A 27,344-nucleotide genomic window follows, 5' to 3' on the forward strand; every position below is an offset into this window, starting at 1 on the left:
TGCGAGGTTGTCGGCGCAGTTGGTGAGCCACTGTGTGAAGTTGCGGGCTGCTTCGTTGGGGTCCGTTGCGCTGGCGCGAGGGTTCTGGCTGAGGGAGGTGGTGAGCTGGTCGGCGGTGATCTTGTTCCAGCTCCTGCGGGGAGCCTGTTGCGGGTGGTGGTCATCGTGGTTCTCCTGAAGTTGAAGTGGACGCAGCTGTGATCAGTCCAATGAAGTCCGGTGGAGTGGCTGAAGGAGATGTGCTTGCTGGAGGAGAAGACGGGGTCAAGCGTGTGGCCGGCGTAGTGGGTGGGGGTGTTCACCAGTTGCTTGAGTCCGAGGTTGGCGAGGTTGTCCAGCAGGGTGGTGATGTTGCTGTCATTGTTGTTTTCCAAGTGAAAGTTGAGGTCCCCTAGGAGGATGTAGTCAGAGGAGGTGAGGGCGTGCGAGCTGATGAAGTCTGCGATGGCTTCGCTGAATTGTGTGCGTGGTCCCGGGGGTCTGTAGATGAGAGTGCCTCTGAGGGTGTTCTTGGGGTCGGTGTGTATCTGGAAGTGGAGGTGTTCGGCGGCGGTGAGGGTGTCGTCGGAGTTGGTCGTGATGCGGATGGTATTCCTGTGGACGATGGCGATGCCTCCTCCGGTCTGGTTGATGCGATCCCTCTGGGTGATCTTGTATCCGTCCGGGATGGCTATGGCGATGTCGGGGGCTGAGGAGGCGTTCATCCAAGTTTCCGTGAGGAAGGCGACGTCTGCTGATGTTGTGTCGAGCAGGTTCCAGAGTTCGACGGCGTGTCTGTGGACGGAGCGGGTGTTGAGCAGGATGCACTTGAGGTGGTTGTTGCTGGTGCCTGGTCTTTCAGGTGCGGTGCAGGTCCAGAGGCAGGTGAAATTGCAGGCTTTGCAGGTGAAGGGTCTGTGGGTGCGTTTCGGGGTGGCTCGGTAGCAGGCGGGGTTCCGGCCGGGTTTGAGTGCGTTGAGGGTGGCGGCATCGTAGGTCCGTCGTGTGGGCTGGCATCGTCGGGGTCCTGGCGCTGGGCGCGGTCCAGGCGCGGACGGGCGCAGACGGGCTTGCTCTAGGTGCGCCTTCGGTGCGCCAGTGGCGCGTCCGCTGAGCGCGTCCGCTGTGCAGCCTCCATAAGAGGGGGCAAGGGAGGGAGGGGCAGCAGGGAGGGACAATGGGTAGTGGGGGGGCGGGGCCGCATGGGGCGCGAGCGGCAGGAACCACGGGCGAGAGGGGGGGAGCGGGTGCAGAGGAAGAACGAGGGGTACAGGAGGGGTCAGGGGCACAGAGGGAAAGAAACGGGGGTACAGGAGGAGACAGGGGCACAGAAGAGAGCGAGGGGCACAGAAGGCAGCAGGGGCACAGAACAGAAATCAGAAGGGAAAGAGACACAGACAGGGGGCACCGTAAAAGTGGAAACAGGAGGCAAAACCGGGAAGCAACCAGAGGGTTAGGCGGAGGCAAAAACCACGGAGAGCAGCCCTCAGAGAAGCGGTCAGCGCATGGTAGATCAGTCTGCAGGGAGGCAGATGACACGGGCCAGCAGCAGCGGGAATCCGGGGGTCTGTACAGTGGCAGAGGGAGAGACCTGCCTGGACTGAGGGTCAAGGGTCGCACATGAGTCCCAGGCACTCACAATCTCCAGTGTCCAGGGAGGAATTCAGCCTGCTCCTATTTTTCTTCCGCTGGCCTGTCTACCTCTTGCCCTGGTGGGGACACCAAGCAGCACCCGCCCTCAAGGAATACACTAATTGGCAGCAAGACTCAGCACAGGACCACCATTCCCAGTCACTGCGCTTTTGGCTACCAGTCTGTTTCCTTCATCAATAGCAGGCGGTGTCCCCTCGCCGCTCCCTCCGACTTCACTCGTTCTTCCTTACACTAGGCTATTAGGAGCTAGAACCTTCCCACCATGTTATGGTCAGGCACGGGGGTCAGGCAATCCTCTGTAGGCCCCCTTCTGCCTTTAAAGTTTACATAGGCACTGTGATCATGCACTTTTGCAGGTTGCTCTAGCTTTTGGGCAGTGGGGCCCCGCTGTGCACCACTGCCGGCAGTAAGTCCAACACTCAGCCCTCCGAGCCCCGGTCCGTGCCCCAATCAATCCCCTCGCTCCTTACTGTTGGGAAAATGCCTGCAACACGTCCTTTGTCTCTGTGGCAGCCCCGCCGCCACAATGACCAGCCAATCTCTCTCTGTCCGCCGCAGCCGCCCGCCGAGCAGTCCTCAATCCTGGCGCGGACCACAGCAGACCCCGAGCCTGGCGTCTCCTCCCTTATCCGGTGCTCGTCTTCGGGTTGCCATCACGGTGCAAAGTTTGTTGCTGCCGCCATGTAAGCTATGAGCCGGCAGAATCAGCCCCTCTCCTCCATGGAATCACCGGACCTGGTTCGGGCTGCCCCCCAGGTCCAGGCCTTCAACAATTCACACCATTTAAAGAGCGGGCCGGCGCAGATCTCCGGGCTCACGCGTCCGCCATCTGCAGCTCCTTGGCCACGCCCCTTGCACGCAAAATACATAACATAATTAAATTGAGGATGATGTCCCTTAATGAATGTGTGACTACAGGGATGGGCCATCCCCACTGCCTTATGATGCCTAACTAAAATTGAGGACATAGACCATAAAGAGGGAAAGGTCCATTATGGTCTGTATTTTGCGTGCATGCTTCGTATGCAGTGTTATAAGTAATATGTGCTAGAGTTTCCAGAAAGAGGATACTTAGTGTATGAATCCCTTCTGTGGTGGAGTGCAGAGCTGCTGTATGCCTTTCCTCTGCTATCTTCTCTGACAAGATTTCTGAAGATCAGGATGGCTTGGCTAAAATCATCTTGATTGTTCCAGATTGGGAGAGTAGGCTACCCTCCTCTGTTGAGCTTGTGCATATAATCCCAGTCTACCTCTTCAGGGGGACCTTTCTACTAAGCAACAAGCCTGGGTTGAGCACCGAATCTTAACTTACATCTCAGTGCGTGGAGATTGATATGCGCTTTTGACTTACTTGCTGCAGTAGTGAATATAATTCTTACACTTAGATGCCAGTTTACCAAATCTATCTGTTCAAGTCGGGAACAAATTTGTGACCTTGTGTGAGAACTGTCAATTTTATTTTCTACAGGCCAGGTTATTTTTTGTTGTTGTTCGTTCTATCTTTGGTCCAGCAAGGGTTTGGACTGGACACAGTTTGAGATTATATGTTGTCTCTTTTGGCCTTTATGTATTTGCTTGAGCAACCTTTATGAATTAAATCACTAGTTTTACTATTTCTCAAAGGACTGTGCATGTTTCCGCTGATGCTTATCATTATATCGCAGTGGGGCCTTAATTTGGTTCTTATGTTTTTAATGTGCATGCTTCTCGAGCCCGCACACAGCTGTCGATACCGGCATCAGTGGGCATATCCATAAGGAAGATCATAACCTCTTCGTCGATGATGAACCCATTGACGAGGCAGAAAAGACCTGCGCTGTGGGCTCCAGACCAGACGTCACCAAGCAAAGTCTTTCCACTGCCTCCATCTCAACTCTTTGACACAGAGGAATCAGACGACAAAGCACTTTTCGGTCCAGCTTACAGCCCATTACAACTGTGGGTAAAGCTCCAGCAGATGGATGAGGAGGAATACCATAACATAGACACTTCGCCTACTTGGAAGGAGATTACTCATTACAACTCACTTTGGGTCGCGCAGAGGCACAATAACACCCTTACCTAAAACTCCACAACCTGCTTGCACGCAAGAGCACAGGGCAGTACTACCGCCTATCACCATCTGAGACGACTACATAGAAAGCGATGCTCATGACCAACCTGAGGAGGGAGAACTGCTTCAGAATCCAGCTGCATAATGGCAGGCATGGGATGATTACATTGCCCCTTCATCATCATCACCTTCATCAGCAAGTTCTCCTCCTAAGGACATCGAGGGTTTTCCACAAATTGTTGGAATGTGTTTGCTAAAGGTTTGACCTGCCTCTCCCAGTAAAGCAGGCTGAATACTTTTTGTAAGATTTCAAAGAATCTGCCAGAAAATCCACCCACTCTATTCCCATTGTCAACCATATCTGGGAACACGGTCTTAAATTTATGAAGACCCCAGCATCAGTCACCTCTGTTATTACCCAACTGGACGAAAAATTAAACGCATTGGATACTTCACTGGCCTATTTGATAGGTCATCCACAACAGGATTCCGTGGTCATGGAGGCTGCCCAACAATGCTCCAGAAATCCTTTGCCCCCTGTTCAGCACCACCGGATAAGGAAGGCAAGAGGCGTGATAACATCGGCAAGCAGTTTGTAGCAATGGCAGCTACTTCCATGAGGCCTTCAAATGTGCTGATTAATCTAGGTCGCTACGACCGTCAAATGTTGTCAGATCTGTCCGCCTTATTGGAGTTCCTACAGGATGACAATAAAAAGGAGGTGAAGGACATCTCGCAAGAAGGAGCTAGAGCGTTGTCTGACACTGCCATGGACATTTCGTGCACCTCGTTTAACCAGATGGCAGGTTCTGGCTGAAAGTGACCTCTTTCTGCCCTGAAGTCCAATCCAAGAATCTGGATATGCCCTTTGAGGGAGAGAATTTGTTTAGAAAACATCTGGACGATGCTCTGTAGGCCATCAAAGCCAATACGGATACTGCACATTCTCTAGGGATGCTTCATTACCAGCATTTTCAGTCCTTTTTATGGAGGTAGAGAAAGAGGGCAATATGGTCAAAGGCCTTCCGTTCAGCCCTACAAATATCAGCCATATTTACAGCAGGGGGATCGACCCCCAATTCACGGGGCAACATCTGACAGGACCTCCACTACTTCTGTGTATTCAAGACAACCAACACGAAGATGGCCCCTGCTGGGGGAAAATCCCCAGACACCACTAGAAGAGAGTAATCATTTTCAAACTTGCCACCTCGCCACCCCAGGGCCAACCATTGAGCCACTATCTCTACGCCTTCTGCGATCAATGGTTGAGTTTCTCTTCAGACAAATGGGTGTTGGACATCATCCTTCATGGTCACACCATGGAATTTGTTCAAAAGCCTCCAAATCCTCCTGCTTCCAAGAGAGCGCAACATTTCACTCTCTTAAAGCAAGAAATAACTCTTCTTCTCTCAAAAGGAGCTATAGAGGAAGTTTGCAACAGTGCGCCAGGAGTTTCTATTCAGATTTCTTCCTCATCAGGAAAAAGTCCAAGAAAAGGAGACAGGTCATGGATCTCCGGCAGCTCAAAAAATATATAAACGACTTTTCAGAGTGCTGTCTCGGCACGAAATCCTATTGCTGATTAACAAACGGGATCTAATGACGTCTCTCGATCTCTTGGATGCATATTTCCACATTCCAATTCACGTGAAACATCGGCTATTCCTGAGGTTCCAGGTGGTAGGGTGCCACTGTCAGTTCAAGGTTTTACAATTTGGCCTGGGATTGGCCCCCAGAGTCTTCACCAAATGCGTGGCTGCCTTTCTAAGAAGACCTGGGCACCAGAGTTTCTCTTACCTTGATGACCGGTTGGTCAAGGGTTCCACATTCCTTTCTGCAGAAATATCCACCTTAGCTTGTCAACAGCTCTTTCAGTCTCTGAGGCTCAAATTGAACGCAGAAAAAGAATCCATGATAGCATTCCAATTGCTGGTGTTTCTGTGGGCCATTCTGGACACAGTGGTCACCAAAGCTTACCTGACTGCAGAGAGAGTTCACAACCTGAGGGAGATGATTACTTCCCTTGAGAGAAGAAGGTCCACTTCAGTAAGTATGTTTAGGTCAATATTGGGAAGGCTTGCTTCATGCATTCCATTAACCCATTGGCTGCTGCTGCTGTCCGCCAACAGTCGTCGCAAGCACTACCTTGGTAGTGCTGCGCACGTCCGTTGGCCGACGCTGCCACACCCGTTTTTCGAACATTCAGCACTGGAGCTGAACGTTCGATGCAGCCAACTGGTTAATACCAAATTGTTGTCTGCACATGAGACCGTTGCAAGACCAATTGGATACAGGTGCTTGGTTACCTCCCTTGTGAGAAGGTGGTCCACTTCAGTAAGAATGGATGTACAATGGATACAGATGCACGGTTCATTCAACTACATAATCAACATCACCACTACGGTGAAGCAAGCTTTGTTACGATGGGAAAGAGAAGTCAGTATTTCTCTAGGTCTGTCTCTTGAGGCAGCACAACCATGCTTCATAATGACAACGGATGCTTCCTTGGAATGTGAGGGGCACATCTTCAGGAGCTGGAAATCCACAGGAAACTCAAATGCACATCACTCTCCTAGAGTTAAAGGATGTATTCCTGGACCTGCATTTGTTCCTACCCAGAAGTCGTAATTTCTCTGTCCTGGTGGGAATGGATAACACGTCTACTATGTTTTATCTCACCAAACAAGGGGAAACGAGATCAAAAGGCTCTCCTTGCAAGCCCAGCAAATATGGAAGTGGTTTCGTGCATGCGGCATCTCTCTGTAAGTTAAACATATCCCAGAGATAAACAAACAAAGGGGTGGACAGTCTCAGCAGAACAATAAGTCAATGCCAGGAATGAGAAATCAGACTCAGTTGTCTCAAATCATCAAACAATGGAGTACCCCAACTCTGGATCTCTTTGCAACTCTGGCCAACTAGAAATGCAAGATGTCTGCAAACAGGTTCCCAGACAGAGGGTTGTGGTGGAATGCTCTTCAAATACAATGGACAGGAATGTTTGCATATGCATTTCCTCCCTTTTCTCTCACCCCAGGGCGATTTGCAAGGTTAAGATGAAACCATGCCATCTCATTCTCAAAGCCCCTGTATTGCCATGGCAATACTGGTACACAGAGATTATTTTCCTTTCTGTGTGTCCACCCATACAGTTTCAACCAATGGAGAACATCATCTCCATGAACAGCAGTCAGGTGCTGCAACCTCAAGTGAAGTCTCAATTTGTCGGCATGGGACCTCATGACAATGAGTTTGGTTCACTAAGTAGTAACTAAGTGGAATGCAAGTCTATTCTGGAGCAGTCACTTGTTTTTTCCACAAATAAATCCTATTTGGCAAAATGGAAACTGTTACTGGTGTCTTAAAAATGATACGCATCCTTTATCGCTCTTTGCCGGAAGAGCTATTGCCATATCTCCTTCACCCGGTAAAGTCAGGATTGGCGCACTCTTCAGCCAAAGTGCATTTAGCTGCAATCTCAAGATTCCGAAGAAAACAGGTGAAATTTCTCTCTGGTCTACTAGACTTGTAAAAGAATTCATGAAAGGCTTATTCAGGGCACAGGTGAAGCCTCCTGCAATAACTTGCCAACTGAATACGGTTCTTTCCCAACTCATGAAAACCCCATTTGAACCAATTCATAAAGCTGATATGAACTATGTCTCATGGAAAACAGCTCTTCTATTGGCCCTTACATCAGCCAGATCGTTCAGCAAAATTCAGGTCTTTACAGTTGTGGAGCCTTTTTTATAATTCTGAGGATAAGGAGGTGTTGAGAATAAATCGAAAGTTCATCCCGAAGGTCCCAACTTCTTTTCATTTAAATGAACCTCTTGTTCTATCGACATATTTCAAAAGCCCTTCCTCTTCAGCAGGAAGGGCTCTCCACTCTCTGGATGTTAAACATTGCTTAAAATGTTATATTCACAAAACGCAAGCTTTCAGAAAATCAGATCAACTTCTCATCTCTTTGACTCCACCCAGGAAAGGTTAGGCACTTTCAAGAAGCAGCATAGCCCGTTGGGTGTCCGCAGCAATTGAATTTTGCCACGACAAGGCAGAAAGACCACAGTTGGCAAGAGTGACACCACATTCCACCAGAAAGATGGCTATGTTCACATTCTTGTTTGCTGGAGTATCGCTTCCAGACGTTTGCAGAGCAGTAACGTGGTTGAATGCTCCTGCATTCACCAAGCCCTATTGTTTGGATTCAGCATAGAAAACGGATGCCGCTGTTGGACAAGCAGTTTTACAGCACCTTTTTCCATAAGGTACAGATTGTTTTTTAGTTTTTTTTATTGCAACATATTGGGTGATAATGTATTGTTATTGCTTGTATCTCAATTGTTTGTTCTAATGTTTCAATTTTTTCCAGCGGTTTATATTTTAGGACCTTTGTACACCTTTGGAGAGAGGTGTCGTCTACCCACCAACATTTATTCTTTTCTTACTGCTAGCTACTTTGATTCAAGCATGTGAATCTATGAAAGATTAAATACTGGAAAAAAACAAGTTACCTGTACAATGTGATTCTCCAGTATTGATATCTTACATAGAGTCACAGCAACCTGCTCACCTCCCCGATTTGGGCTCACCTATACCTCATTTTTATCTATTATTCCCCTTTACACTTGTGCTCGAAATCTGAGGTATGGTGGCTCTGCAGGGGGAGCTTGGTTCAAGGTCTTGTCTCTTTGATTGGCTGAAGTTTGGGTCTAGTAAAACCATGTGAATTGGTTAACAATGTCAATGGCTTTTCTATGACTATTAATGTACTTACTTTGTGCTCCTTGTTTTAAATACCGTGGGACGCACACCATGATGACGGGGAAGTTTCAAGCATGTGAATCTATGAAAGATATCAACACTGGAGAACCACCGTGTACTGGTAAGTATCTTGTTTTTTACTCTGATGTCAGTGTCACACATTCACTTTGGCAGAAAGGTCGCCTCATTTGTAAAATGGTAAAAGAGTGGGAATCAACATGGTCACGTTGGTGGAAAGGACACTCATTATTGTGTATGGGGCATGGAGAAGAAGGAATTAAATAATTCCGCTGATTAGGGCTAGTAGCACCAGTTCTCTTACCAGAAACTGCTGTGAGCCAGCAGTACTGTGTTCTGGGTTGGAGTATAAGTATATTGCAAAGGACACTATAAGATTGGAGTTGGTTAGAGATGAACCAGAGTTTTCTCTATGATGTGTGCACAGAAGAAGTCTATGTGTCCGGTTCAAAAGCCAAGCCTATATGGAATTCTCCTTTCTAACTAGGTGAATTCAGGCTAGAGGGTTATACAGGCATCGAACCAGCAGCACAGAAAGATTAAGGATCGACTCCTGAGGCGGAAAGCCGGGAGTAAGGCAATTGAACTGTAAATAATTTTGTGTCACTGAGAAATCTGTTTTAAACTATACTGTCACAGAATACTTGTGCGTTTTAAAACTATATTGTCACTGAATACTTGCGCGTTTTAAACTATACTGTCACAGAATACTTGTGCGTTTTAACATTATACTGTCACAGAATACTTGTGCATTTGAACCTACTTACCGGACAGAACCATCGTGCACTCAGCGGAGCCAGCGCTGACGTCACACGCGTTCCCCCCCTCGCGCCCTCCCGCCACGAGCGGAGGCCACGCCCATTCTTAGACCACGCCCCCAACAAATACTCGCGCATAAAAAGCGCCTTGGGTTAGGGCTCTCAGCAAAGATTAAGGATCGACTCCTGAGGCGGAAAGCCGGGAGTAAGGCAATTGAACTGTAAATAATTTTGTGTCACTGAGAAATCTGTTTAAACTATACTGTCACAGAATACTTGTGCGTTTTAAAACTATATTGTCACTGAATACTTGCGCGTTTTAAACTATACTGTCACAGAATACTTGTGCGTTTTAACATTATACTGTCACAGAATACTTGTGCATTTGAACCTACTTACCGGACAGAACCATCGTGCACTCAGCGGAGCCAGCGCTGACGTCACACGCGTTCCCCCCCTCGCGCCCTCCCGCCACGAGCGGAGGCCACGCCCATTCTTAGACCACGCCCCCAACAAATACTCGCGCATAAAAAGCGCCGGGTTAGGGCTCTCAGCAAAGATTAAGGATCGACTCCTGAGGCGGAAAGCCGGGAGTAAGGCAATTGAACTGTAAATAATTTTGTGTCACTGAGAAATCTGTTTTAAACTATACTGTCACAGAATACTTGTGCGTTTTAAAACTATATTGTCACTGAATACTTGCGCGTTTTAAACTATACTGTCACAGAATACTTGTGCGTTTTAACATTATACTGTCACAGAATACTTGTGCATTTGAACCTACTTACCGGACAGAACCATTGTGCACTCAGCGGAGCCAGCGCTGACGTCACACGCGTTCCCCCCCTCGCGCCCTCCCGCCACGAGCGGAGGCCACGCCCATTCTTAGACCACGCCCTTCTGTCCCACAACCCCAGAGCACCATAAAACATGTGTATTTCTCGGTCGCGCAGCGGGCGAGCGTAGCGGGCGCTACGTTTGCGCGCCGAAGGCGCGCCTAAGGCAAGCCCGTCTGCGCCCGTCCGCGACCGACCGGGACTAGGGGCCATACCGCCTACAGGCTCCAGCCTATCCAGGACAGATACCATCTGTTACAACCGCAGCGAAATACTAGCTCTGACCAAATCCACCACAACGACCAACTGCAGTCAAACCGGCCCAGGCCTATCATACGGACCTATCTCATGCCGCTCATGTCAATGGACTAGCTTGGGTCAACTCCCACCGGATCTTCACACAATCCCTACCAGCTACCAGCGGGAACTAAAATGCCTATACTTTAACGCTAGATCCCTACCCAAGCATGCACTAGATATATGGGACATTTTAACCTCTAAGACTCCAGACCTGGTCTTTATCACCGAAACATGGCTATCCGACGCCAGTGCTCCAGACCTAGCCAATGCCCTCCCCCCTGATTATAAAATAATCACACAAAATAGACAAAACAAGAAAAAAGGAGGTGGAGTTGCTGTGATCTTCAGGGACCACCTAACATGTCTCACGGAGACAATTAATGCATATCCCGAACATGAGCTATTATCATTTAAAATTCTCGCAGAGAATTTTGTTATACTAGCAGGCGCAGTTGTCTATAATCCACCAGGACAACAAACCAGCGTCAGCGCCAAACTTCTGAACCAACTACTCCCTTTGTGCTTAAAACACAAAAACTACATGGTCATTGGGGACTTCAATGTCCATTACGAAAATACCAATGCCCCTGGATCGACACAGCTCAAGTACGACATGGAAATCTTGCAACTCAAGCAGCTGGTCGATGGCCCTACGCACATTGCAGGGCACACCCTGGATCTCCTTTTTACTAACATCGAGTCGACCACCCTTAAGGAAATCCTACCCCTGTCATGGTCCGATCACTTCATGCTTTCATTCTCGTTGAAACTTCCTGGCAAACCCGTAAAGACCAGACCTACCCCCCTCACCTCCAATAGAGCCTGGAGACTAATTAACGACTCCAATTTCCAAAATCACTTTCGCGAAATGGATATCTCCTTACCAGACAATTCATCTATTTGTAACAACGTTATCCGGCTAGAAACCGGAATCCGCCAAACATTGGACAAAATAGCACCTTTGCGAGAAGTAAGGAAAAAAACATCCACCAACGAAAAATGGTACACTCCCACCCTTAAGAGCCTCAAAAGGGAATGTCAAAAGACAGAACACCAATGGAGACAAACCAAAGACTCTGAAACCAGAGCCAACTATACCACCAAAAGGAGACAATACATCTTTGCCATTCGAGAGGCAAAAAAAGCATTCCTTACGCAACGAATTCACGAAAACCACAACTCCGCAAAAGAGTTGTTCAAAATCGTGAAAGAGCTCAGCAATCCATCCTGTACTTCGCAAACCCTCACCCCCTCAACAGAAGCATGCGAACGGATTAGCACTTTCTTTTCCGAAAAAATTAATAAAATTTACTCCACCTTCACCCCCTCCCATCCCACCACCCCTTACGACAACTTTGATGTACATCCACCTACATCCGACAAAGACAATGTCCATCTAGACACAGGCAACTCCCCACGTCTAACCAACTTCCAACCACTCTCCGAAGAGGAGGTGTTGGCAGTCCTTAAAGCAATTAAATCCGGCTCTCCTGCTGACCCCTGCCCGCACTTTGTGTTCTCAGAAATTGCACCGACACTCTGCCCCCTCATAACCAAACTTTTCAATCAGTCCCTCGCCTCCGCGTCCTTTCCAGACTCCTGGAAACACGCATCTGTAACCCCCCTCTTGAAGAAAGCCGGCTCCGACATCCTCAACCCAGAGAACTACAGGCCGATCTCACAGCTCCCTTACCTCTCCAAGGCACTGGAGAAAATGGTCAACTTACAACTGTCCAAATACTTGGAGGACAACTCGCTTCTGGACCCCACCCAAACCGGCTTCAGATCCAACAACAGCACTGAGGCTACGCTGCTGGCAGTGTCGGACAGTGTCAGATGCATCACTGATCAAGGGGGATCGGTGGCTCTGATACTGCTAGACCTGTCGGCAGCGTTCGACACAGTGTCGCACGAATGCCTGTTAAACATCCTCCAGAGCAAAGGAGTACAAGCCACAGCGTTAAAATGGATTGAATCTTTCCTGAGCAACCGCTCCCAAGCAGTGCACATGGGCCAATTCCATTCTAAACCCCGTCCCATTGGCTGTGGAGTCCCACAAGGGGCCTCCCTAAGCCCCACTCTCTTTAATGTTTACGTTTCATCTCTGGCTGACATTGGAAGAAAGTGGGGCATCGGCATATGTTCATATGCCGACGATACACAGCTGATGGTGACCATGGACGAAAGATCGGAAAGATCAGAAACAACCAAAAAAAAACTACACAGCTGCCTCTCCGAAATGGCAGACTGGATGCGCAACCACTGCCTTAAACTCAATGCCGGAAAATCCGAAATACTACTGTTCGGAGGAGCAAAATTATCATGGAATGATACGTGGTGGCCACCGACACTGGGAACAGCCCCCACCCCGAAACAGTATGCTAGAAACCTTGGCATCATGATGGACGACGCACTGTCCATGAAAGACCACGTACGCATACTCTGGGGTAAAGGATTTGCAATTTTGAAACTTCTAGCTAAAATCTTCTCCTGGATCCCACTGGACTGTCGGCGTACAATTACCCATGCCCTTTTGGTCAGCCGCCTGGATTACGGCAATGCCCTATTCGAAGGGATGAACGAGCAACTGTTCTCCCGCTTACAGGTCCTTCAAAACCAGGCAGCCAAATTGGTATGCAACAAAGGCAAACGAGATTCGGCATCAGCATGCCTGAAACAACTCCACTGGCTGCCAATGCGCCAGCGAGCCACCTTCAAACTACTTTGTCACGCGCACAAAGCCCTCCACAAAACAGGCCCTACAATCCTGCAAGGAAAAATCGAGTTCTATACTCCAAATCGGAACCTAAGATCCAACAACTCAGCCCTAGCAAAACCCAAGCGCATCTACAAAACAAGAACGGGTGGACGAGCCTTTTCACATCTAGCGGCCAAACGATGGAATGAATTACCTATGGATCTTAGACACACTACAAACCTCCTTCAATTCCGGCAAAAACTCAAAACCCACCTTTTCCCTATAAACTAACTCCCCCCGCATAATTTCAGCAGTCCCCTTTTTCTTTTTAGCGCCATGATATCCCTTGGGATGAGTGTCGCGCTCTACAAATACCAGAAATAAATAAATAAATAAAGTGCACATACTTCTTGGAGTAATATACAGACACGACATGAAGCACGGTGTACAGAGACACATGACATTCCAAGTGCAGGGCCCTGCCCTCGGACTATAGATACAATATATGCGCCCTCACAGGCCGCAGATGCATTTTACATAGATTTTATCAGCTACAGCAGTATCGGGATAATGGTGCCTCCTATTCTGTAGGGAGGATTTCTACCTTACATAGAATACACATGTGTTATATCACATGCAGTGGCCTAGAGTGGGCACATTAACCCTCCAACCTATTAAAACAGGTGCCCGAGGACTATACACAGAATCTTCCCCTTCCAACATGAGTCTTGTCCACCTAAGTTACCTCGCACCATAGGGCACTATGAACACCCATCATTACAGCGATTCAGAATCGCACTGCGGAAGGCATTAAGCGCTATAACAAAAACAAAGTCCTGTTGATGGCAGAATTAAAACACGAACCTGTCTCTGGGTCAATGTTGTGCTCAGTGAACACTGTCTCTGACACCCCCACAAAGTCCACCTTACTGCTTGACACACACTACAGGAATGAACGGGTTCAGGGCAGCCCAAGGGAAGCAGCTGCCATGCAGGGTTCTGTGTGTTTCACACCAAGCACTAAACATCTGTGCCCTACAAATGCGACGTCTATTGACTCACAACATGTGTATTTGTAAAGCGCACGTTCACCCCAACGAGGTCTCTTGGCGCTGAATAACAGATGTTTGTTACCCAACTCAATGGTACTCATTTTATCGACCTCAGATGACTGAAAGGCTGAGTGGACCCGCCTGGATTTGAACCTTTGACCATGAGATCGAACACAGGCCCCTGCAGTGGATGCATTGTGTTTAAGATTGTTTGCAGAAAAACAAAGTTTACTTCTGTATCGAAGGCAACTGGTTATAATGTCTTGGACAATAACAGGAAGAATCTTGTATTGTTGTTATAGTACCCCCAATATTGGACTTTGGAGTCAACGAAATAATTCAGCAATATTTTGGTTGCTAAATATGAAAGAGAAAATGTATAGATATGTGTTAACTTCAAAATGTGTGTAACCTGAGCAGGGTCGAAAGGGTCACAGTGTAAGGATGGATTTCTGCAGGCAGCTCTCGTTCCTAAACATGTCTGGTCTCAAATATCCTTCATTAATGATTTACCACCATCCAACCGCATGACCACCATGACAATGTTTGTCGATTATACAACAAGTCTGGCCCAAGAATTTGCTGGACTTCTCCTTTCTACTGGCTATTGACTAACTGAAAAAATATATCAGGCAGAAGACTCCAAATTATTTTTTAATAGAACAAACCTGGTTCAAGGGCATTGAAGCGCCTTTTAACAGAACCAGACTGCATTACACATACATTAACTTTGATGGACTTCTAAAGCGCACAGCTACTCGGAAAGTATCCTGGCGCTAAGCAGGCTAAATGAACCATCATTGCAAACACCGCCCTAGTGAAATGCTGAGAGGAATAGCCACGTTTTCAGATTTTGCTTGAAACAGTGCTTGTCTTTCATTGCTCATAAATGCGAGAGGAGGTCATTCCAGGCTGTGGCAGCGAGCTAGAAAAAGAAGTGCCTTCCCATCTTTTCCTTTTAATCCGAGGGACCGCCCCCAGAAGGGCACCAGAGGAGCGAGGTAGCATAGGTAATAATAACTGGCCAACTTTAGTGGTTTTATGCTTTAGTTTCCTAACCCTAATTCCACTAATTAAGCAGTGATTTTTGGGAATTTCTGAAGTTCTTTTAATTGTGTGCACCGGGGGTTAGCAAGAGGGTCTGGCCTGCAGCCAGGCCTTGCAAGCAACCCACGATGTGGCAAACTTTACTGCACAAGCCCTACGGCTGTGCACAGTGGAATGCGCCGCAATGCCTTGCCTTCGCCCAGGTCCTGCGCAAAAACATCCTCCACAGCCAATCCCCACTGTACATGGAGGCTTTTGGTTGTGTGCAGTAGAAGTTGGCTGCGGGGAATGACCTTAACCTGGGTCCTGCGCCAAACCACCCAGTGGTCCGAACCCCACTGCTCTTAGTGAAAGGTTTGGTTCTCCACTCAACTCACCATGCTGCAGCAGGATATGACCTAGTAGTTGCATTTTTTTATTTTTTATTTTTACAAATGCAGACATTTGCTTTGGGGTCCACTGCCCCAGAGGCAGCTTTGTGAATTTGGAAGAAAAACTGTTTTTTTTTCACAAGTCTGGGGTACCTCTGGGGCTCCTCTTATGGGCCAGGCAGTCAGGTTTGCTTCCCTTGTCCCCCTACAGCCTGATTCATTTGTTTTTGTTCATATGCAGGATCCGAGCCTTAGGTCCTTTTAAAATGACCACAACAGAATGTTTCTTTTGCAGCCAACCAAACAGAGTGGGTCTGTGGACCACCATTGGACAACAGTTGAAAATAGTCTTTTGCCCAGTGGTATTCATTTTTAGGTCGAGCCTGGGCAGGGCATGTGCTGCTCTGCAAGGCATGCTGTATTTGAGTATGAAAATGGAGCCCGCCCACTCTCCGCCCATATTTATCATTGGTTTGTGTTATTGTCCGTAAATGCTGCCTTCTGGTTCGTTAATAGGCTTGTTAGTCCCTCCTTAGTACCGCCTTGTCTTCATTTGTAACCTCCCATGAAGACTGGCCCTTACTTCTGTTGTTACACGGTATGTTTATTTTAGTTTGTAAGCACTATTTTCTTTGATGGGTGTTTGCTCCTGCAGGCACTACGTGCAGTGCGCCATGCACGTTGTCACTTTCAAAGCAACCGGGGATGATCACAGCCGCTTCTTTGCAATAAAATAGTTCTTGCATTTACGAGCGTTTGAGCTATTGCCATTATAAATGACAATGGCCTAAACTCTCGCAAATGCAAGACCTTTTGTATTACACAAATGTTTTTTGGGGTAAAGGCGCTCCACACGGCGCTTTCACTTTTATGTTGGCCACACCCTTTCTTAACACATAGCTTGTTTAAAGAAAGGGGCAGCTATTTAAGTGAAACCACGGCATGAGGCACTTTTACCCCAAAAAAGTATTTGTCAACTTGACTAATTGATGCAGGTTTTTTTTGTAATTGGGCCCCATACGGCGCTTTCACTTTAATGGCAGCCGCGCCCATTTTCTTTAGATGTGGCTCGTCTAAAGAAAGGGGAGTGGCCGACAATAATGTGAAAGCGCAGCATTGGACCCTTTTCCAAAAATTGCATTTGCAATGCAATAGGTGTCGCATTTGCGAGAGTTTAGGCTATTTGCATTGTCATTTACAATGCCAATAGTTCAAACTCTTGAAAATGCGAGGCTTATTGTGTGCAAATGCTTGTTGTTTTTTTGCTGGCAGTCTGGAAATTAATGGTCAAGATATATATCAAGTGAACTCTTCAAAGTCTGTACAACAGTTTTTCGTCTTACAAATATCTAAAAAAACTACTGAGTGAATTTACAGCTAACAATATAAAGCCCCTATTCTGTGTAAAGTTGTATTTTCATGCCAAGTTTATTGTTAATCCGGCCAGCAGTTCTTGCTGCATCGAAAACCAAACATTTCTACAGGAATTAACATTGAAATCACATGTTCTTGATCACCCTTTCAACTTACTTTTTTATCCCAGATGGATCTGCAGAAAACGTCACCTGCCTAAACTAAGTAATTTTTAGGTCTCGCTAGAGCCAGCTATGCGCTGATCTGGCGAGACATTTAGTAACTGGCTTCTTGAAGTGCAACTAAAAGGCTTTCTTCGGCCACCAGCGAGCGGTTACGCGCGCGAGCGTGCGCTTACGAGCACAGGCGCCATATCGCGGGCACCCTTACAGCCGCGATTACTTTCACTTTCGCAGCGCCACCATCTGCCATTCCTCGCTCCGCTTCTCCAACACCACTGATCGCGTCCCCTTTCACGGCCGCGCGGCCCGTTACTTTTATGGCTGCGCAGCTACTGCTTGTTTTATACTGTGTCTGGAAAATTCTTGAGAGTCGAATAAAAATGGGCTGGTATTTAAATGTAACCATGAAAACTTGCTAAACCACTGGTTTTTTAAACTCATATAAATAAACACATTCGTCAATAATATGCATGGGCATAGATTAGAAGGACGCAAAACTGAAGGGGGAAAAGTCTCTTGGCTACCTAAGATGCAAGTAGACTGGCCTGCCAGCCGAAGCGAAGCCTTATCTATAGGATTAGCTTGTCATCCGTTTGTAAACATTGAGCATTGTGCATCCTGTGCCTGACTCTAAAGTGGACGTCTCTGAAGACTTACCGCGCTCTCGCTTCTGCGCAGTCGCAGTTCGGCTGGCGGACCCTGATAGTAGTTGACGGAATGAAGAGGCTACAGTTCTCCATGATCGGGGCTCTCTCCTCCTCGGGGCCATGCCGTGCAGGGAGCACCACGGCCCCTGCCCCGTATGCTCCCGGGGGTCCTCCTCGGCCACGCACTCTGGCCTTGCAAAGCATGAACCCCTGTGTACGCGCTGTGGAATACGCGGTTCGGGTCCAATCTTCTGACGAGCCGGAGAGCTCGAACGGGAGCTGCTTGGGGTGAGTATGGAGTGCACTCCCTATCTAAACCCTAATTTCATAGCTGAATACCTATCACTCGCCCCTGCCCATGCTGGTGTAGGGCCAGAGAGCTGGACGTGTAATGAATGAATGGTGTGTGCTTGCCTTCATTCATTCATTCCTCATCAGCTGCTTATCTCGCCCTGGGTACTTCCTCCGCACGGATAAATAAATAGCATTTGAAAGGTGAATGCCAAATAACATGCGATGTACTTTTCGCCCTTCCGCTTTTACTTATCACACCAGCACTAATGCTCGTTCACACACGTTAGTTGTGGCTAGAGGGGCGTGCCAGTATGGGGAGGCTCTTGAAAGTTGTGCGCTTTGAATTGCCTGAGCACCGAATTGCTGTCACACACTGTGGTGGTTTCATCATCCAGGCCTCTTGCGCATCCCGTGATGCGCGTAGGTCTCTGGTGGTATGCAGTCACTGTAGCTTCACCCCATGAGGCTTCGTAAAGGAGGAAGTTAAATGCTCATCAATTCAATCCACATTTTAAGAATGTAAGCGCCATCTATGTCCACAGTGTGCGATCGTTGGTGCATTCTGTCAATTTTTTGTAATTGGGAAACTGACTTTCCGAACTTTATGAAACTGTCACACATTGTACTAGGTAAGCTTTTACCAGGCACATTAGAATCCTTTACCGTGAATTAATTGCAGACTAGCTCAAATCCAGTAAAATAGTGCTCTATAAATAACCTGGTATTCACACCGTTTCGGTTATTCCTAAAGATTACAGTGGTGTTTAGTGGCTCAGTTCGGTTCACCTTGTTTCCTTATAGTTGTAAGGAGGTGATTTGGAAGAATAATGCTTTTTAGGACTCTGCAGGAAATCTAGAGTCCTCACAGTAGCCTAAGGTCTTTGCCTCAAAATATGGCCTAATTGGTTGGTCATGTATTGAATGTTAACTAGTACCAGTGTTCTTAGTGTCGATCACAAGATATTTTTTGGGTTGGTACATAACTGCCTAGAACTTCTTTACATGGAAAAGACTAGAGACCTTACTTTTTGGAGAGCGTCCAGGCAGTTTGGCGGATGGATCAGTACTTCCAAGTTGATGTGTTTGCGTAGTATCTCAGAATGTAAGGTGCCATGTAGCATGCTTAGTATGTTTTAACCTTTCGCTTGGACATAGAAGACTCGGGTGCTGGTGTTCCATTAGCATGTTACTGTTTGATTCTGATCAGGATCTGAGAGAAGTTAGCTGTTGTGTTGCCTGCATGCACACAGGTGGCTTGTCTCCATATGGCTGAAATAAACTGTTTCTGATGAACTCTTCTCACAAGTGGAGATCACAACTTTTCTCTAAAGCATAAGTTGGCTTAGCCTTCCAAATAGTTGCATTACAGGCAATGAAATTTGTAAAACCGCACCTCCCTTAAATGTTGGACCTATAATTGCAATGGAAGCACCAAAAGTGATTAATTCGTAGATGTTTCTGTTATAGAGCAGAGAGTGGGGCCCCGGGCTTCACAGTGGACATTTGCAAACCCCTCTCTGCAGAGTTCCTCGTGTTACCCTAAGAGATAGCTTTGCTAACTATGCACAGTAAGCTATGTACGCATTTAGTAGGTGGAATATATTAGGACTCCATCCTGCTGGATCATGGGGAGTGCCCTCGTGCAGTTGGAGGCCATTGTGGCATAATTGTGCACACGTAATTCACTTATACTTCGATTTTCTTATATGCTGAATACTTTTGCCACACAGATAATGTTAGAATAACCAGCTGCATATAAAACAGATGTAACAGTGAGTCACAGGCACTTGCATTTGTGTGGAATCTCAAGTACTAAAGTACAGCACAGGTACCAGTATAGGTACTTTGTACTGCTGTCTTAGAAAACAAAACGTGTTAACTGAGGCTTGACATCCTCAATTGCAATTTCTCCTAGATGAATCTGGTCCCAAACCAGCAAGTCCACCTCTCTCTACCTGTAGGGCCATTTGTAAACTGCAAAGCACACACATTTTAAAGGATCTCTTGGCACCAAAGAAAACCTCCGAGCATCATACTAGTGTTCACTGAGCTTCACCCATGAAGGTTTTGTCATTTGACTAGGGTTTAAGGCCCTAATGAAACGGAATGTCTCAACCTTTAGTGATGGAAGCCCCACAATGGCATCGTAGGGCATGAGCAGGCTAATTTTAGAACTTTGCTTGCTCACTGGCCCAACATATCGGTTTGGGAACTGAAAAACTCATTTTTTGTGCCAAATCAAGCTATTTCCAGACAGTGAAATCAGTAATGCTGACAGCAAACAGCAAGTCCATACATGCCAAGTAAGGAATTTGCTTCCCATTCAGGAGGTTGTCAGTCACAATAATATCAGCACTCTTGGCTGGATGAGCACAGGACTATAGCTACACTAGGGTGTCAGTAAACGGAGGACTGACTTGCTTCAATAGTAAGAATAGGTAACACTGCCAAAATTCACCTTCTGAACACAATAAAGCAGATAATATGATGGACTGTAAACATATATACAGATCATAAACAATGAGTTTACCTTTAGTTAATTGCTATTTTTAGAAAACAGCTCAGAACAAAAGATAACAAGCATTGGCATTGCCAATAGGTCTCGCTTTTGAGACCTTATAAGTATTTAGTTATGCACCACAATATCCTTGGTACAACAACATCAACTGTTGCATAGCTAAAAACGTATAAGGTCCCAAAGGCGAGACCTAATGGCTATGCCAATGCTTGTTACCTATTGGCTAACGTTTTTCCTGCAGATTCGTCAAAATGCACCAAAGTTGCTCGCCAACCAAAAATAGAACATAGAAGTGAGATTGACCCACATTTTTTGTGTGTGTAATTATATGTATCCACATAGATTACAGGATCAAAAGATAAGGACGTTTGTGTGTGTGATTGTGTGAACCGCGTGTGCTTTTATTATGGAACGAAAAAGAAAGACGCTGAGGGGAGGGGGTGCTACTACTGCTCAAAGAGCCAGGTCTTAAGGAGCCTTCTGAAGGTGAGTAGGTCTTGGGTCTGCCGTAAGTGGGTAGATAGGGTGTTCCAGGTCTTGGCGGCGAGGTAGGAGAAGGATCTGCCGCCAGAGGTCATCCGTTAGATGCGGGGCACAGTGGCGAGGGCGAGGCTGGTGGAGCGGAGCTGGCGGATGGGGGTGTGGAAGCTGAGTCTGCTGTTCAGGTAGGCTGGTCCGGCGTTATGGAGTACTTTGTGTGCGTGGGTGAGAAGCTTGAAGGTGATCCTCTTGTCGACGGGGAGCCAGTGTAGGTCTCTCAGGTGGGGGGTGATGTGGGTGCAGCGGGGGATGTTGACGATCAGTCGGGCGGAGGCGTTTTGGATGCGTTGTAGTCGTCGTAGGTGTTTGGCTGGGATTCCTGCGTAGAGTGCTTTGCCGTAGTCCAGTCTGCTGCTGACGAGGGCCTGTGTCACCATTCTTCTTGTTTCGGTCGGGATCCACTTGTAGATCCTGCGGAGCATGCGAAGGGTGTTGTAGCAGGAGGAGGAGACGGCGTTGACCTACTTAGACATGGAGAGGGAGGAGTCGAGGATGAAACCTAGGTTGCGTGCGTGGTCGGTGGGTGTTGGTGCTGATACCAGTGTGGTGGGCCACCATGAGTCGTCCCAGGCTGAGGGGGTGGGTCAGAGGATGAGGACCTCCATCTTGTCCGAGTTCAGCTTCAGACGGCTGCTCCTCATCCAGTCGGCGACAGCCTTCATTCCCTCTTGGAGGTTGGTTTTGGCGATGTGTGGGTCCTTGGTGAGGGAGAGAATGAGCTGCGTGTCGTCGGCGTAGGAGATGATGTTGAGGTCGTGATGGCGGGCCACTTGTGCGAGGGGGGCCATGTAGATGTTGAACAGCGTCGGGCTGAGGGATGAGCCTTGGGGGCCGCCGCCGATGATGTCGGTGGCTTCGGATCGGAAGGGTGGGAGGCGGACGCTCTGGGTTCTGCTGGCGAGGAAGGACGTGGTCCAGTCGAGAGCCTTCTCTTGGATTCCAGCTTCTAGGAGGCGTGTCTTTAGAGTGTGATGGCAGACCGTGTCGAAGGCAGCTGACAGGTCCAGGAGGATGAGAACTGATGTTTCGCCGTTGTCTAGTTGGTGCCTGATGTCGTCTGTGGCGGCGATGAGGGCTGTTTCGGTGCTGTGGTTTTGTCTGAATCCGGACTGGGATGGGTCCAAGATGCTGTTGTTTTCCAGGTGGCGGGCCAGTTGCATGTTGACGATTTTCTCGATGACCTTTGCCGGGAAGGGGAGCAGGGAGATGGGCTGGAAGTTCTTAAGGACCTTGGGGTCCGCTTTGGGCTTTTCGAGAAGGGCGTTGATTTCGGCGTGCTTCCAGCTTTCCGGGAATGTCGCTGTTTCGAAGGAGATGTCAATGACCTTTCGTAGTTGGGATGCGATGGCTGTGTCTGCTTTGTTGAATACGTGGTGAGGGCACGGGTCAGATGGAGATCCTGAGTGGACGGAGTTCATGACCTTGCGTGTCTCGTTGTCGTTGATGTTGGATCTGGAGGTCAGGCGGTTGGTGCTGGTGGTGTTCACAGGGGGGGTGGAGTCTGGCGTAGTCGGGGTGGTCGTGTTGTTGAAGCTGTCGTGGATGTCAGCGATCTTGCGGTGGAAGAAGATGGCTCGTGAGTCGCACAGTTCTTGTGAGGGAGGGATGTCGTTGGTGCTGGGGTTGGAGAGTTACTTTACGATGCTGAGGAGCTCTTTGCTGTTGTGTGCGTTGTTATCCAAGCGGTCTTTGAAGGAGGATCTCTTGGCTAATCTGATGAGGTGGTGGTGTTTGCGGGTGGCGTCCTTGTGGGCTGCGTGGTTGTCCGGTGTGCGTTTGTGGAGTCATGTCTCCTTCAGTTTCCGGCATGTGCGTTTGGAGGTCTGGAGCTCGTCGGTGAACCAGGTGGCTCTCTTGTTGGCGTGGTTGTTGGGGGGTTTCTTGAGCGGGGCGAGGGTGTTGGCGCAGTCGTCAATCCACTGTCTGAGGTTGCGGGCTGCGACGTCTGGGTTGGTGGGGTCGGTGGGTGGGTTCTTGGCGAGGGAGGTGATCAGCTGGTCTTTGGTGACTTTGCTCCAGCAGCGGCGAGGCAGCTGTTGGGTGCAGTGGTGTGTAGTTGGTCTCTTGAAGGTGAAATGGATGCAGCGGTGGTCGGTCCAGTGGAGTTCGGTGGTGAGGTCGAAGGCGACATGGGAGCCTGTGGAGAAGACGGGATCCAGCGTGTGGCCGGCGGCATGGGTGGGTGCCGTGATGAGTTGTTTGAGGCCGAGGTTGGTGAGGTTGTCGATCAGGGTGGCGGGGTTGGCGTTGTTGTTGTTCTCGAGGTGGAAGTTCAGGTCCCCGAGGAGGATGTAGTCTGTGGAGGCAAGTGCGTGGGTGCTGGCGAGGTCGGCGATGAAGTCGCTGAACTGAGCCCGGGATCCGGGGGGTCTGTAGATGAGTGTTCCTCTAAGGGTGGTGTTGGGGTCGGTGTGGATCCGGAAGTGCAGGTGTTCGGCGGTGTTGAGGATGTCGTCTGCTTGGGTGGTGACCTTGAGGGTGGACTTGTGGACGATGGCTATTCCTCTTACGATTCCGTTGGCGCGATCCCTGCGGGTGATCTTGTAGCCGTCCGGGTGGCTATGGCGATGTCAGGCGCCAAGGAGTCGCTCCACCAGGTCTCGGTCAGGAAGGCCACGTCTGGGGCGGAGGTGTCAAGCAGATCCCAGAGCTCGATGGCGTGTTTGCGTGTGGAGCGGGTGTTGAGGAGTATGCAGCCGAGGTGGTTGAGTCCAATCCTTGGGGGGTTTGGTGGTTTTGCGCAGGTGAAGCTGCAGGTGTGGCAGGAGAAGGGTCCGTGGGTCCGTTTCGGGGCGGCCTGGAAGCAGATGTGGTTTCGGCCGGCGTTGAGTGCGTGGAGGGTGCTGGCGCTGTAGTGGGTTCTGGTGTAGTGGCGTTCGCAGGGTCCAGGGGTTCTGGCGCTGGGCGTGGTCCAGGCGCGGACGGGCTTACCTTAGGCGCGCCCGCTGCGCGGCCGCTTCTCGTCTTGCATTTAAGGAGGCTTGGGAGAGAGGAGCAGCTGGGAGGCGGGAGCGGGGAGGCCAATGGGTGTGCCGGGGGCGGGGCCGCAGGGAGGCAGCGGCGGGAAGGCCGGGTCGAGAACGGTGTGGGGGCGGGGGGAACTGGCATGCAGGGCGGAGGGGAGGGAAAAAGAAACCAGGAACACGCAGGCAGCAAGGAGGCAGGAACCAGGCAACCGGGCAGTCAGGTGACGAGTAGCGGCGTGGGGGCGACCTGCCTGCAAGCAGGGTCAAAGGTCGCTCCTGCTACTGCTTCTCGGCCTGCTTTTGAGGAGGCTTGGGAGGGAGGAGCAGCTGGGAGGCGGGAGCGGGGAGGCCAATGGGTGTGCCGGGGGCAGGGCCGCAGGGAGGCAGCGACGGGAAGGGCTGGGTCGAGAGCGGTGGGGAACTGGCGCGCAGGGCGGAGGGGAGGGAAAAAGAAACCAGGAACACGGAGGCAGGCAGCAAGGAGGCAGGAACCAGGCAACCGGGCAGTCAGGTGACGAGTAGCGGCTTGGGGGCGACCTGCCTGCAAGCAGAGTCAAAGGTCGCTCCTGCTACTGCTTCTCGGCCTGCTTTTGAGGAGGCTTGGGAGGGAGGAGCAGCTGGGAGGCGGGAGCGGGGAGGCCAATGGGTGTGCCGGGGGCGGGGCCGCAGGGAGGCAGCGACGGGAAGGGCCGGGTCGAGATTTTGGGAACTGGCACGCAGGGCGGAGGGGAGGGAAAAAGAAACCAGGCACACGGAGGCAGGCAGCAAGGAGGCAGGAACCAGGCAACCGGGCAGTCAGATGAAGAGTAGCGGCATGGGGGCGACCTGCCTGCAAGCAGGGTCAAAGGTTAAAAATCTTGAATGAATGAATGAGATGGCCCACCATTCTTTCTGAAAGCCTAATTAAATAGGCCATCCAAGGAATAATGTCAAAACCCAAATAGACATCATCTGAATAAGCAAAGTGGTAGAATGCCTAATGTGGGTGCTTGTTGGCAGTGCATGCCGGGTGAAGTGGCTGCTTCTTTCTCAACTCAGGATGGCCGATTTAATGAATGCATTCATCCTTACAGCAAATTGTAAGCTAAAGACAAGCTCTTCATGTCTTTTTTTATCGTAGATGTCAAATTATGCAGTCGAAAGACCTGATTCTCTAACAGACCTACCCTCGTTGCAAATAATTTCCATCCCCGAGAGACTCGTTTCTCCTTCAGAGCTGTGCAGAAACAAGAAGGGCAAGCAGAAGGGTCAAAAGAGAGACAGCAGTCATGTGATGTCGGTTTGCTGCCATCTAGAGGATCTCAGGAGAAGGCAAGCCACAATTGATCAGTAAGGCATTCAATTTTATTTCAAACAAGTTTCACTACTGTAGCTTAGGTCTAGATTTGAAAAATAGTTCACACGGTGGGGTATAATGGTTTATTGTAAATTAAGAGCATTATTACGCAGATTGCTCAGTTAAATGGAAGGCCCTATTGTGATACCGAGGAACACCTCAACTCTGACCTCAACAGCTCTCCTCCCCCCACCACAACCGACGGCAACTCCGTGGCCAATGCACTCCACTGATGGATCACTCACTGTGCAGACACTCTTGCTCCCCTCCGGAACTCCAACAGGCAGTGCGCCATGAATCCCACCTTGTTCACCACCCACCTCCGAGAATCCAAGCACACGTGCCGACGATTCGAGAAAGCTTGAAGGAACAGCAAAACCCCAGGAGCACGCTCCGCCTGCAAGACCACCATGACAGAACACCACCAACTCATCAGAACCACAAAGAAGAACTTCATCCAGAACAGAATACTCACCAACTCACGCAACTCTAAGAAATCTTCAGCATTATTCAAGAATTCAACAAACCCCCCAGCGAATCCTCCGAAGTCCCTGCCTCCCAGGACCTCTGCAACAAACTCTGCTCCTACTTCCATCTCAAGATCAGAACTCTCTACAGCAACTTCGATGAGCAGAACCCAGACACCAACTCTACACCTCCAACCGACAATGCAACCCAGCCGACCATCACCGCCTGGACCCCCGTCACCACGGAACACACCGCCAAAACCATGAGAAGTATACACTCAGGAGCACCCACCTCACATCTTCCACAGTGCTGCCTCCACCATAGCACCCAAACTACGACGTACTATCAACTCCTCCCTCGAAACAGGCACTTTCCCCAATGACTGGAAACGAGAGAAGCCCCTCCTCAAGAAGCCCACCGCAGACCTGATGGACCTCAAGAACTACCGACCCATCTCTCTCCTCCCCTTCGCAGTCAGAGAGAAGATCGTCAACAACCAGCTCACCAACTTCACAGAAGCCAACTTGATCCTCGACTCTTCCCAATCTGGATTCCGCAGCAACCACTGCATGGAGACTGCCCTCCTAGCCGTCACGGATGACATCCGCACCCTCCTGGACCAGGGCCACATGGCAACCCTCATCCTACTAGACCTCAGCAGCCTTCAACACCACCCCCCCACTACACACTACCTGCTAGACTCCACGACCGAGGCATCCGGGGAACCACCCTTAACTAGATTTGCGCCTTCCTCACTTGTCGAACCCAAAGAATGAGACTCCCAACCTTCCGCTCCAAACCCACAGAAATCAGCTGCAGAGTACCCCAAGGATCCTTACTCAGCCCCACACTCTTCAACATTTACATGGCTCCTCTCGCCACCATCGTCAGCAAACACTGACTCAGCATAGTTTCCTACGCCGACGACACCCAGCTTATCCACTCCCTCACCAACAAACCGGACGTCACCAGACACAACTTCCAGGAAGGTATAAAAGACATTGCCTCCTGGATGAGCAACAGCTGCCTAAAGCTTATCTCAGGGAAAACGGAAGTCCTCGTCCACGGATCCACCCACTCAGCATGGGACAACACCTGGTGGCCCACCACCCTCGACAAACCGCCCACACCCACAGACCACGCCCTCAACCTCATCATCATACTCAACTCCTCCCTCACCCTGCACAAACAGATCAACACAGTATCTTCCACATGCTTAAACACCCTCTGCATCCTCCTCAAAAGACCTTCAAATGGATCCCCCCAAATCCAGAAGGATCGCCACCCATGCACTCATAACCAACAGACTGGACTACAGGAACGCCCTCTACCCCGGAATGAATAAATCTCTACTCCTCAAACTCCAGACAATCCAGAACGCCGCAGCTAGACTGGTACTTGGCATCCCACGACAACACCACATCACCCAACACCTAAGAGAACTCCACTGGCTCCCCGTTGAAAAGAGAGTGACCTTCAAACTCCTCACTCACGCCTACAAATCC

The 27,344-nt window shown here is 49.3% G+C and overlaps 1 protein-coding gene across 1 annotated transcript in view; it reads left to right on the top strand.

Annotated features, from left to right (window-relative positions):
- Window positions 1-27,344, top strand: part of INCA1 (inhibitor of CDK, cyclin A1 interacting protein 1) — a 241,866-nt gene that overhangs the window by 84,261 nt on the left and 130,261 nt on the right. Inside the window, exon 5 of the mRNA XM_078669807.1 lies at window positions 25,156-25,364. Coding sequence (XP_078525933.1) covers window positions 25,156-25,364 — 209 coding nt within the window. The remainder of the gene's footprint in view (window positions 1-25,155; window positions 25,365-27,344) is intronic.

This window comes from Lissotriton helveticus, chromosome 12 (assembly GCF_964261635.1).
Source record: "Lissotriton helveticus chromosome 12, aLisHel1.1, whole genome shotgun sequence".
Taxonomy (NCBI): Eukaryota; Metazoa; Chordata; class Amphibia; order Caudata; family Salamandridae; genus Lissotriton; species Lissotriton helveticus.